The 11,986-nt window shown below is 60.6% G+C and overlaps 1 protein-coding gene across 1 annotated transcript; it reads left to right on the top strand.

The window, feature by feature from the left end:
- Positions 1-594: 594 nt before the first annotated feature.
- LOC117869909 (free fatty acid receptor 3-like) lies at positions 595-11,750 on the top strand. The gene is made up of 2 exons (XM_034757011.1): positions 595-665; positions 8,873-11,750. The coding sequence occupies exon 2, from the start codon at positions 8,874-8,876 to the stop codon at positions 9,882-9,884; it is 1,011 nt and encodes a 336-aa protein (XP_034612902.1). The 5' UTR covers positions 595-665; position 8,873; the 3' UTR covers positions 9,885-11,750.
- The last annotated feature ends 236 nt before the right edge of the window (positions 11,751-11,986 follow it).

The raw sequence follows: 11,986 nt of genomic DNA, 5'->3' as shown, positions 1-11,986 counted from the left end.
CAACCCACATGCCAGCTCTGGAATACTGGGTGCTGTTTTGTGGCCCGAGAAGGGGATCTTGGAGCCAGGACTCCTGGGTTCTCTCCCTGGCTTGGGGTGGGAGGGTCTAGTGGTTAGAGCAGGGGGCTGGGCGCCAGGACTCCTGGGTTCTATCCCCAGCTCTGGAAGGAGAGTGGGGTCTAGTGGTTAGGAGGGAGGAGCCAGGACTCCTGGGTTCTATCCCTGGCTCGGGGCGGGGGGGTCTAGTGGTTAGAGCAGGGGGCTGGGAGCCAGGACTCCTGGGTTCTGCTCTCAGCGGCTCCCCACTGCCTGATCTTTGTCCAATGTTAGCCTTCAGCAGCCTGAGCGCTCTTTCTCCTGCCCCCTCCCTGGGGGGGCGATTCCTCCTTTCCCAGCCCCCTCGGCGCTGGAAGGTGGCCGGGATCTCTGCCCCCCAGCTCCACTGCACCAGGGTTCAGTCCCCGCAGGGCGAGCTCCCAGTCCGCCCCCCCCCGCATCCCGGTGCAGCTCCCAGTCCGTGCCCACTTTAGCCCCGCCCCCGGGCGGCGCCAGCTGGTGCGGGCGGGGTGCGGGGACTGCAGCCAGCGGAGCGGAGCAGACGGGACGGGACTCCGGAGGCAGCGCTCCAGCCGAGGGACCCAGGAGTCCGGCCACTCTCCAGCGCGGTAGGTGCCCGGCTGGGGATTAGGAAGGGGAGGACGTGTCCCCCTGGCCTTAAATCTGTGCGTGCCCCATAGATCCTGGCCCCAGCCGCCCATAGCCTCCCGCATAGCCCCCATCCCCCCTGTCCCTCCATCCATCCACACTATGGCCCCCACCCCCTGCACCCGATAGCCCCCATCCCCCTCCATCCATCCATCCCCATCCCCATAGTCCCCATCCCCTCTTCCCTTCATCTGTCCCCCCCATGCACCCCAGATCCATCCATCCCCCACAGATCATCCATCCCACCCTCTCTCCATCCTTTCATACACCCCATCCATCGAGCCCTCAAATCCACCCCCATGTGCCCCAACCCCTTCTCCCTTCATCCATCCTCCCATATCCCCCAATCCAGACCCTATGCACCCTCCATCCATCCATCCAGCCCCCCAGCACCTCCAATTAATCCGTCCTTTGTAGCGTGTGTGTGAGATCCCCCCAGTCCACCTCCATCCCCCCTCCCATAGCCCCACAGTTCTCCAACCAGCCCCCCATGTACCCCCATAGCCCTAACCCTTCCTCCATCCATCCCCACCTTACCTTCTGTCCATCCCACCCTCCCCTATAGCTCCCATCCCTCCCTTCCTTGATCTAGTCCCCTAGCCACCCCTCTGTCCATCCCCCCATATCCATTCACCACTATAGCTCCTACCCTTCCACCCGTCACCAACCCCTTCATCTATTCCCCCCCCCCACCCCCGGCATCCACCTATCTACCTCTCTGTGTCCTCTTACACCCTCCATCCTCCCCCCCCAGCCCCATACAGCCTTGCACTGCCCTCGGCCCCTCCCCATCCAACCCTCCACCTGCACCCCGTTCCCCTGTACCCGGCTAAGTCCCCATCCTTCCATCCCCCACAACCTCCATCCATCCCCCCCACACCCCTTCATCTCTCTCTCCCATCCCTCTACACCCCTCCATCTCCCCCACACACCTCCATCTCCCTGCTTCCCCATCCATCCACACTCCTCCATCTCATCACTTCATTCCCCCACATGCCTCCATCTCCCCACTTCCCCCTGCCTCCCTCCCTCCCCCCCCCACGCCCCTCCATCTCCCCATCCATCCCTCTATGCCCCTCCATCTCCCCATCCCTTCATCCACCTTCAATCCTCTACCCCCCCACATGCCTCCATCTCCCCACCTATCTATCCATCCATCTCCATAAACTATCTATCCCCATACACCCCCTATCTATCCCCAGATACCCCCTCTATCTATTCATTTCCAGACACCCCCTCTATCTATCTATCCCCGTACACCCCCTATCTATTCCCAGACACCCCCTCTATCTATCTATCCATTCCCAGACACCTCCTCTATCTATCTATCCCCGTACACCCCCTATCTATCCCCAGACACCCCCTCTATCTATCTATCCCCGTACACCCCTTCTATCTATCTATCCCCAGGCACCCCCTATCTATTTATCCCCAGACATCCCCTATCTATCTCCAGACACCCACTCTATCTATCCCCAGACACCCCCTCTATCTATCTATCCCCGTACACCCCTTCTGTCTATCCCCAGATACCCCCTCTATCTATCTATCTATCCCCGTACACCCCTTCTGTCTATCCCCAGACACCCCCTATCTATCTCCAGACACTCCCTCTATCTATCTAGAGATCCCCAGACACCCCCTCTATCTATCCCGACACCCCTTCTATCTATCTATCTAATCAACGGCTGAGATTTGACTTGGCCTGGTGAGTTCAATGTGATGCCCCGTCCCGGCCTGAGGCCTGTGAACAAATAGCAGAGAGAGGAAAGGAGGTGCATAGAAAGGAACTGGCTGCGGGACAGAGCGAAGGATGGCCAGATATGTTTACCTGGGGGGTGTGCATGGCTGGCTGGCTGGACAGACAGATGTTCCCGTCTCATATGAGCGCCATGGTTCCCGGTGTAAAGCAATTCATTGTGCAGATGGCAGTGCCCAGAATAGAACCCAGGAGTCCTGGCTCCCAACCCCCCCGCTCTAACCCACTAGCCCCCACCCTCCTCCCGGAACTGGGGAGCCAACCCAGGAAGGTGGATGTTTCAAGTCAATCTTTCTTTCGGACTCCTGGTTTCCATTCCCAGCTGGGTATTGGGAGTGTGGTGTAGAGGGGAAAGGCCCCATATCCCATGCCCTGGCCCCAGAGTCAGCCAGTGCCCCGCTCTGGGGCCGGATGGGAGCCGATGCCTCCTAGAGGTGGAGGGTGGCCTGTCCCCTGTTCCAGCTCGCCAGGGCTGGAACATTGTCTGTTTACCTACTGCAGAAAACTTTCTGGCTTCCCAGCAACACGGGGCTGCACCTGTTTACTGCTGTCCATGCCAGCGACCCCGGGGCCCCGTGCTGAGGAACCATTAATGGGATCGATTTGTTCCCTCTGCGTCACACAAACACCTCCCTGTAGGCAAGAGATGCCTGTCAGCATGGCCCTGGGCTGGGGAGAGCAGTGGGGTCTAGTGGTTAGAGCGGGGGGGCTGGGAGCCAGGACTCCTGGGTTCTACCCCACCTCTGGGAGGGGAGTGGGGTCTAGTGGTTAGAGCGGGGGGGACAGAGCCAGGATTCCTGGGGTCTATACCTGGCTCTGGGAGGGGAGTAGTGTCTAGTGGTTAGAGCAGGGGGGCTGGGAGCCAGGACTCCTGGGTTCTGTCCCCAGCCCTGGGAGGGCTGTGAGATCTAGTGGTGAGAACAGGGGGTTTCAGGCAATCCTTATAGCTCTGGGGGATGTGAGATCCGCCCCGCCCCCAGCCAGGATGTACAGAAGCGGGAGTGGACGAAGCCACAAGTCCTGCTCCGGTTCGTGCCAATGAACCTGCCCGCGACCCCATCTCCCGGCATCCCACGGGGACCCGTCTCTGTCAGGGCGACAGGTTTGCTCTAGTGACGAGCTGGCTGCGCTCCCGGCCCTGGGACAAGCATCCCTCATGGCCGAGGGCTCCAGATGCTGAAGGGCCGGTCAGCCGCCCTCCTGGAGAACGACCTTGAAACAGATCGGGGTGTGCCAGGCTCTGTGTGTGTGTGATCCTGGGAGCCCTGAGATCGCTGCTCGAGGGGGATCCCTGCTGCCCCCTGCAGGAGATGCTGAGCCCTGTTCTGGGTCTGTGTGTGCGTGCACCGATCCTTTGGTGTGACCATGATGTGTGTGTGTGTGTGCACACCTGCCTTTCAGAGAGCAGCAAACGTGTGTTGGGCGAAAGCCAACACACCCCTGGCAGGAGTTTGCTTCACTAAGGGCTGTCTCTGGCCGTGTGCCTTGGCATTGCCTGGCCTAGCGGGGCCCTGATCTCCCCCGGGTCAGGGACTGTCTCTCATAGCAGGGCCTGGATCCTTAACCCTCCTAGCACCCAGTGGCAGGGAGTCCCATGGGTTAATGATTTGCTGTGTGGCAAATCTGTTTCTTTCTTTCAGCCTTTAGCATGTTGTGTAAACACCGGATGCTTTTCTGCCCCAGACTCCAGCTCTCCAAAGTGCTTAGGGAAGGAGGTTTATTGTGATTTTCTTATTTTTCTGCACATTGGCCCCTAGCAGCCTTTAAATCCATTCCTGGAAATTGGGAAGTGCTGTTTGGCTTTAACGTCACACAACCAGCAGATTGGCCATCCCCGCACCATTAGCGCTGACGCCGGGCGGAGTCGCTGGGTGACTGGGGAGGGACAAAGGGCTGAGAGATCAGACACCCCTGGATGTTAGAGACGCCTGAGTACAATGAAGATCCAGCCCAAACCCACGGAGAGATATACGGCGCCAGGACACCGGGGTTCTGTCCCCAGCTCTGGGAGTGCAGAGGGGGTCTAATGGCTGGGACTGGCAGAGAGAAGTCCGGCTCCCACTTGTATTGGTGTCTTTATTTGGATATTTGGCAGCTACGGCTGTGTCCAATACAACAGAGCTGGGGATAGAACCCGGAAGTACTGACTCCCAGCCCCCCCCCGCCCTAACCACCAGACCCCCCCCCCCCCCCCCCCCCAGCGAGGGAAACCACCCGGGAGTCCCTGCTCCCAGCCCCCCCCCGCTCTAACCACTAGCTCCCTCTCCCCTCCCAGAGCCAGGGAGAGAACCCAGGAGTCCTGGCTCCCAGCCCCCCCTGCTCTAACCACTAAACTCCACACCCGGGGATAGAACCCAGGACTCCTGGCTCCTAGTACCCACTGTTCTAGCCACTAGACCCCACTCCCCTCCTAGAGCTGGGCACAGAGCCCAGGTATCAATGTTGATCTAACTGAGCCATACCCGTGTGGCATTGCTGTGTGGCTGTTCCCCGGCTGCCCCACCCCAGAGGTGGCTGCATCTCAATGTCTTGTCACCAAATCTGATCAGCTGTTGCCTCAGTAGTACCCGAAAGCTTTTCCCCGTCACCGCAGGGCAGGCTGGGGCAGAGCAGATCTGGGTTTGGTGGTTTGTGGGGGGCTGTAACCCCCATTTTACCAGGGTCCCCTCACCAGGTGAGGGGCATTGGGCCAGGTCCACATGGGGGGAGGGGAAGGGCAGTGCAGGTACATTTAGACTCTGAGGTGCTGAGCTGAGCAGAGGGTCTGGCCGGCGTGACTGCAGCCCAGAACCTTGGGCACTAGCCGGCATTTCTTCCTGGTAGTTTAAAGCCAGTGGGGCCTAGTGGTTAGAGCAGTGGTGGGGGCTGGGAGCCAGGACTCCTGGCTTCTCTCCCCAGCTCTGGGAGGGGAGTGGGGATCTAGGGGGGCCGGACGGGGGGGGGGGGGGGGGGCTGGGAGCTCTGCTTCAGGAGGGTGGGAAGTGACGTTCCCCTGTGTGGTCCGTACCAGACGCCAGCGTCCGTGAAGCCTGTTCCACCGACCAGCCGCTCCCCGAGGCCGTCAGAGCCGCCAGAGCTTCACCCCTCACCCGTTCGGGGGAAGGGAAATTAGGTTTCCGACTTAGATTCCCCTGATCAGGATGATGAGAAAAACCCTCCCCCGCCAGCGGCTAAACTCCCCTCATTAGATCCATCCATCAGCCTGTCCAGCTGCTGTTTTCGCTAGCTAGCTCTGCGTGTACCCCAGCTCTGCCGGTGCCCCTCAATCCCGACCCGCAGCCCTGGGCTCCCCACACCCCCTCAGCCGTGCCCAGATCCCCTGCACTCTGCCCCTCACTGGCCTGCCGGGGCTGGGCGTGCACCTCCCATCCTGAGCCGAGCATCTCGTCACCTTCCTCATGGAGTGCGTCTACGCTGCGATTGCACACCGGGTGTAGACATGCCCTAAGTCGGCCTCTAAGCAGGTGCCCGCCATTAGCGGCTGGGCTGGGGCAGCCAGTGCCTGGATCTACAATGCAACCTCCTCTAGGGCTGGAAGACGTAAGGGGATACTAGCCTACTATATCTGCCGGGTAACGGAGCGACTCTCTTAGCTCACGTGGGCTGGGCTGTTTATCTAGAGGCCCAGGGTTCAAGCTCTGCTGACGGCCTGTGGCCAGGGAGTTGTTGCATGAGGCTATGTGGGTACAGTGTGGAGTTGGTGCCCTCTAGAGGGGAAAGGCCCAGTGTCCCATTCCCTGCGCGCCCCCCCCCCCCGCCCCCCCAGCCAGCCAGTCCCCTGCCCTGGGGCCAGATGGGAGCTGGTGCTCCCTAGAGGGGAAAGGTCCCATTCCCCACCCTCCTGAGCTAGCCAGTCCCCTGCCCTGGGTCCAGATCAGAAACAGCTCCCTCTAGGGGGGAAAGGCCCCGTGTCCCAGTCCCTGAGCCAGCCAGTCCCCCACCCTGGGTCTGGATCGGAAACAGCGCCCCCTAGGGGGGAAAGGCCCCATGCCCCATTTCTGGAGCCAGGGTAAAGCAAATGTATTATTTGGTCCCCGCTGATTTCCGAGGGAAACGCCAGCTCAGAACGGAGGCGTTCTGGAGTAGCAGCAGGTGGGCTTGGCATTGGGGGGCTAGGAGCAGAGATTGGGGGCGGGGGTGAAAAGAGGGAAGATTTATTTCCCCTGATAAGAGCAAAGAGAGAGAGCAAACCATAGAGCAGCAGGTCCTTCATTCCATGAGGTAGCCACTCAGCCACCTGACCCCAGATTGGCACCACTGACCCGCGGGTTTTAGGGCATTTTGGAGGCCCCGTTGCTAAAACAGGAACTTTGTTCAACCTTAATGATGCAGTTACGAGCTGATCTTGGTACTTGGCCTGCCGCTCAGGCAGAGAAGAAGGGAGGGCCTGCCTCCCTTTTATAGACTGGGGGAAACTGAGGCACAAAGTGACTTGCTCAAGATTACACAGGGAGTATAGGGCAGAGCTGGGAATAGAACCCAGGAGTCCTGGCTCCCAAGGGTCGGGTTAACCTGTTTATTCTCCTAGCTAGAGAGGCGCCCGCGGGGGCCCCGCATCCTCTCCCCCAGCCCTTCGGGAGGGAGGTGTGGGGCGTTCCGATGGGCAGAGCTCCATTCAGCTGCCATGTCGTCTCCTAGCGGAGGAAGGGCCGTGGGAAAGTGTGGGGTTGTTGGCCCGCAGTTTGCAGGCAGGGTTGGGGGGATCTTGCATTGCCGCGGTTCCCACGTTCTCTCCCGCTGCGCTCGACTGTCTGACAGATAAGGGAGAGGAGAGCTGGCCAGGCCAATCTGGGGCATGCAAATGCGCCGGCTTCAAAGAACACAGATAAGCAATGTACACACATGACCTGGGCTGCCCTGCCTCACAGCGCCCCCTAGCGCCGCTCTGGGGCATTGGGGCAGCCCTGACTGCCAGGGGAGATCCCCATCCTGCCCCCTGCAGCACAGCGCCCCCTAGCGCCACTCTGGGGCCAGCCCTGACTGCCAGGGGAGAGCTAGTGTAGTTAATGCAGCGGGAGAGCGACCACGGGATGAGAATTAAGCCCCCAGGCTAGTCACGGGAACTGAGTGACTCAGGCACTATTCTGGAAAGATGAGCCAAGCCCCCGGATTGAGTTAGGCCGTTATTACGCGGGGGAAGAGACACCTTGTAACTGACCCGCTGTCTGTCTCTTGGGAGACAATTTGTTCCCTAAACCTGCGACGAGACACTCAAGAGTTCCTGATGTATCAATGCAGAAAGCGGCCTGCCGGTGCTGTCCCCAGCTCTAGCCTGTATTCTCTCACCATCAGGAACAGAACCCAGGAACCCTGGCTCCTAGCTCCCTGCTCTAACCACTAGACCCCGCTCCTCTCCCAGAGCTGGGGATAGAACCCAGGAGTCCTAGCTCCCAGCCCACCCCTGCTCTAACCACTAGACCCCGCTCCCCTACCAGAGCTGGGGATAGAACCCAGGAGTCCTGGCTCCCAGCCCCCCTGCTCTAACCACTAGACCCCACTTCCCTCCTAGAGCTGGGGATAGAACCCAGGAGTCCTGGCTCCCAGCCCCCCCTGCTCTAACCACTAGACCCCCCTCCCCTCCCAGAGCTGGGGATAGAACCCAGGAGTCCTGGCTCCCAGCCCCCCTGCTCTAACCACTAGACCCCGCTTCCCTCCTAGAGCTGGGGTCAGGGGAGGTACTTGGGGTGTCCTGATTGTGTGTGTCTGCTGGGCCCTGCTCTGTGTGTGTGTGTGTGTGTGTCCCTGCTGCCCCCTGCTGGAGGGGATGAGTCCTGCTCTGTGTGTTAGCCCTGCCCCCTGCTGGACACGCTGCGTCAGACACTGCTCGGCCTGTGCACACACGCATGCATCCCTGGCAATGCTCGACCCTTTCCATGCATTCCCTGCTAGGAGGGGCTGCCTGGTGATGCCGGGGCAGGGCGGGGGCAACGGAAGTGCATGGGGGGTGCATGCCAACGGGGGGGGAGGGGGAATGAGCTCCCCCCATGGCCAAGAGAGAGCGATGGGGCTGGGGAGAGCAGGGGCAGACACATCTGGGCTAGGGCTGTTCGGTTCCCCCAGGGTTGTCGTGCCCCAGCCGTGCTCCAGTGGGGTGGGGAGGGAAGGAGGGAGGGGTGCGAGCGGCTGCCAAGGCTTGGCCACTAAAGCAGGTTTGATAGCCAAGCAAAATACTTCGCTGGCCACTCAGATCTCAGTCCCTGAGCCAGCCAGTCCCTGTCCTGGGGCTGGATCGGAGCCGGCGCCCCCTAGAGGGGAAAGGCCCCACGTCCCGTTCCCTGCCCCCACTGAGCCGGCGCCCCCTCGAGGGGAAAGGCCCCACGTCCCGTTCCCTGCCCCCACTGAGCCGGCGCCCCCTAGAGGGGAAAGGCCCCACGTCCCACGCTGACCCTGTCTCCGCTCTCTCCCCAGCATGGCCCCGCAGCCCGAGGAGCGCGCCCTGTACCTCTCCATCTACCTGCTGACCATCCTGACCGGCTTCCCCACCAACCTGCTGGCCCTGCACGCCCTCATCCGCAAGCTGCGGTGCAAGGCCACCCCTAACTGCATCCTCCTGCTCAACCTCACCCTCTCCGACCTCTGCTTCCTGGCCTTCCTGCCCTTCAAGGTGGCCGAGGCCCGGGCTGGGCGCTGGCCGCTGCCCGCCTTCCTCTGCCCCCTCAGCGGCCTCTTCTACTTCAGCACCATCTACTCCAGCACCCTCTTCCTGACGGCCGTCAGCGTGGAGCGCTACCTGGCCGCGGCCTACCCCATCCGCTACAAGCTGCGCCGCCGCCCCGCCTACGCCGCCCTGGCCAGCCTGGGCCTGTGGTTCTGCTCCTTGGCCCACTGCAGCATCGTCTACGTGACCGAGCTGCAGCCAGGCGGCGGGCTGGCCAACGCCACCAGCGCCTCCTCCAAGGGCCTCTGCTACGATGACTTCACCCCCAGCCAGCTGCAGGTGCTGCTCCCCGTGCGCCTGGAGCTGGGCATCGTCCTCTTCCTGGTGCCCTCCTTGCTCACCGCCTTCTGCTACTGCGGCTTCGTGTGGGTGGTGGTCTCCTCGCCCCACATCCGCCGGGGGAAGAAGCAGCGGGCCGTGGGCTTGGTGGCAGCCACCCTGGCCGTCTTCATCGTCTGCTTCACGCCCTACAACGTCTCCCACGTGGTGGGCTTCGTCCAGCGGGCCAGCCCGTCCTGGAGGGACAAGGCTCTGCTCTTGAGCACCTTCAACGCCAGCCTGGATCCCGTCATCTTCTACTTCTCCTCCTCCGCCGTCCAGCACTCCTGCCGCAGGTTCCTGGCCCGGCTCTGGGGCGTCTGCTCCCTGCCCCCCTTGGCCAGGAAGGTCTTCTACCGCCGAACAGAGAAACTGACACCGGGACCGCCCCAGGAGCAATGCAGAGGCCTTGGGGGCAGCCAGGTTTGCTGCTCCAAGCTGTGATGCCAGCAGTCACCCACCCTCGGCCCCCAGAGACTGACTCGACTGTGGGGCAGGACTCCTGGGTTCTATCCCTGGTGCTGGGGTCCAGTGGGTTGGAGCATGGGGCTGGGAGTCAGGACTCCTGGGTCCTCTTCCCAAATCCACATCTTCTCAGAGCTGCCCTCTCTCCCCTGTTGTTCAGGATCCCCTCTCTGGGGCCAGGACCAAGCTGGAAAGCCCCAGCCTCATGACATGCTCAGGTCAGGACTGGAACCCGCCGCTGAGCCATTTCTAGGCCCCATACCCCAGTCCCTTCTGCATCAAAGGCCTCTGCCGGTCACTGTGTCGAAGGAATCCCTGCCCTGCGAGGCTGAGCAGACAGAGCCCAGATCTCGTGGCCTGCTGCGTGACCCCATGCAAGTCACTTCCTCACTTTGTGCCTCAGTTTCCCCCGCTGTACAGTGGGGATAATGACACTGACCTGTAAAGCATTGTGGGATTTAGGGACGAAGAGCTGGCTACTGGGACATCATCATCCTGGGACAAATTGGGTGCCTTCCTGTTGCGATTATTAGCAACACGGCCTTCCTCTCTCGGATCCTCTGCTGGGACTCAAACCCTCCACCTAAGTACCAAAACACACACCTCTGCCTCCTGCCGCAAGGCAGCGCTGCGGTGGGTGGCTGCCCGCAGTGCACCTCCACAGCAAGAGGGGGCGACAGAGAGCGCTGGCTCTCATGGATCGCGGCGGTGGGAGGCGTCCTGCTGGCAGTGCGTAGCATGGGTTTGTGCAGTGTGAGACTGCAACGCCTCCCTCTGGCGGAGTCGCTGGGTACTGCAACGCCTCAGGCACCTCCACCCCCCCCGGTGGACTCTCGTGGAAATGCATCCCACTGGTGGCCTCATCTCAAACTTTGATCATCCATTTTGCTGCTACCCCCGGATTTGTCCCCATCTGTGAGTAGGTGTCCAGCCAAAGGTGCCTCATTAGGCTCTGTAATCATGGGAAGGAGAAGTTAATTAAAGTGGCCGACGCAAGGCATTGAAGCAAGAGGCTTGGAGTCAATCAGGGGCCACTGGTTTCTATCCTGGAGAATGTGACATGGTCTGGTTATCGAGGAGATAGTGGAGTGTGTGAATGGGGCAGAGAGAGATGGTGGTCTATCCACCTACAAATGGGACTGGTTAGCATGAGGAGGGGCTGGGAATCAGGACTCCTGGGTTCTATCCCAGCTCTGGGAAAGGTGCAGAGTCTAGTGGTTAGAACGGGGGCTGGGAGTCAGGTCACCTGGGTTCTCTTCCTAGCTCTGCCCTTGCTCGCCTGTATCTTATCCCATATCTATGCCTCATTTTTCTCGCCCCTGTACAATGTGGAGAATTATATTGATCCAGCCCCCGGAACAATAATAACATTTAATTAGCTAATGTTTGCAAAGCACTCCATGTACCTGGCTGGGAGACAGGAATAAACCCTCCACCCTGAGTGCGAAAGGACTTTGAAACAAGCGATGACTGGCAGCTCCGCAATATATGGGAAATCTTGTTAGTATACACAGGGGAAACTGAGGCACAGAGCATGTACATGACTTGCCCACATTGACACAGGAATGGAACCCAGGAGTCCTGGCTGCCAGCCCCCTCTCCACTAATCACTAGATCACACCATTTCCATGCAATTTGTAAAGTGGACTCAATTGCTTTAGGCAGAAAGATGCTATAACTTGAGGGCCAGACCCCCAGCTGGGGTCAATGGGCCTGCCACAGACTCCGAGGTCGTGCCCATTCTTGGCCCCGTACGGTCCCTGGGGATCCCCTTCAGTGCGACAGCCCTTCTCAGGGGTGCACTCTCTCTCGGGGGTTAAGCCCCTCCGCCACCTGGAACTGCACCTCTCTGAGCCTTGGCACGTCTGTCTCTCGCCATGGGCCCCCTCAGGGAGTCCACTCGCTCTGGACCCCCGGGGCCTCCACTCCCAGAGGGAATAATGCCACCCTGTTCTCTAGATCAGAGCGACTCTCAGACAGCGTAAAACAGGAGGGTTTATTGAGCGTCTGAACACAGCACAGGAAACTTTCCGGTCCTCAGGCCTGGCCTCCCTCAGCACCGTACATCTAAGTGTCTCCTG

This window comes from Trachemys scripta, chromosome 24 (genome assembly GCF_013100865.1).
Source record: "Trachemys scripta elegans isolate TJP31775 chromosome 24, CAS_Tse_1.0, whole genome shotgun sequence".
Taxonomy (NCBI): domain Eukaryota; kingdom Metazoa; phylum Chordata; order Testudines; family Emydidae; genus Trachemys; species Trachemys scripta.
The sequence above is the reverse complement of the archived record's forward strand: the minus strand, read 5'-3'. Positions and strand labels throughout refer to the sequence as shown.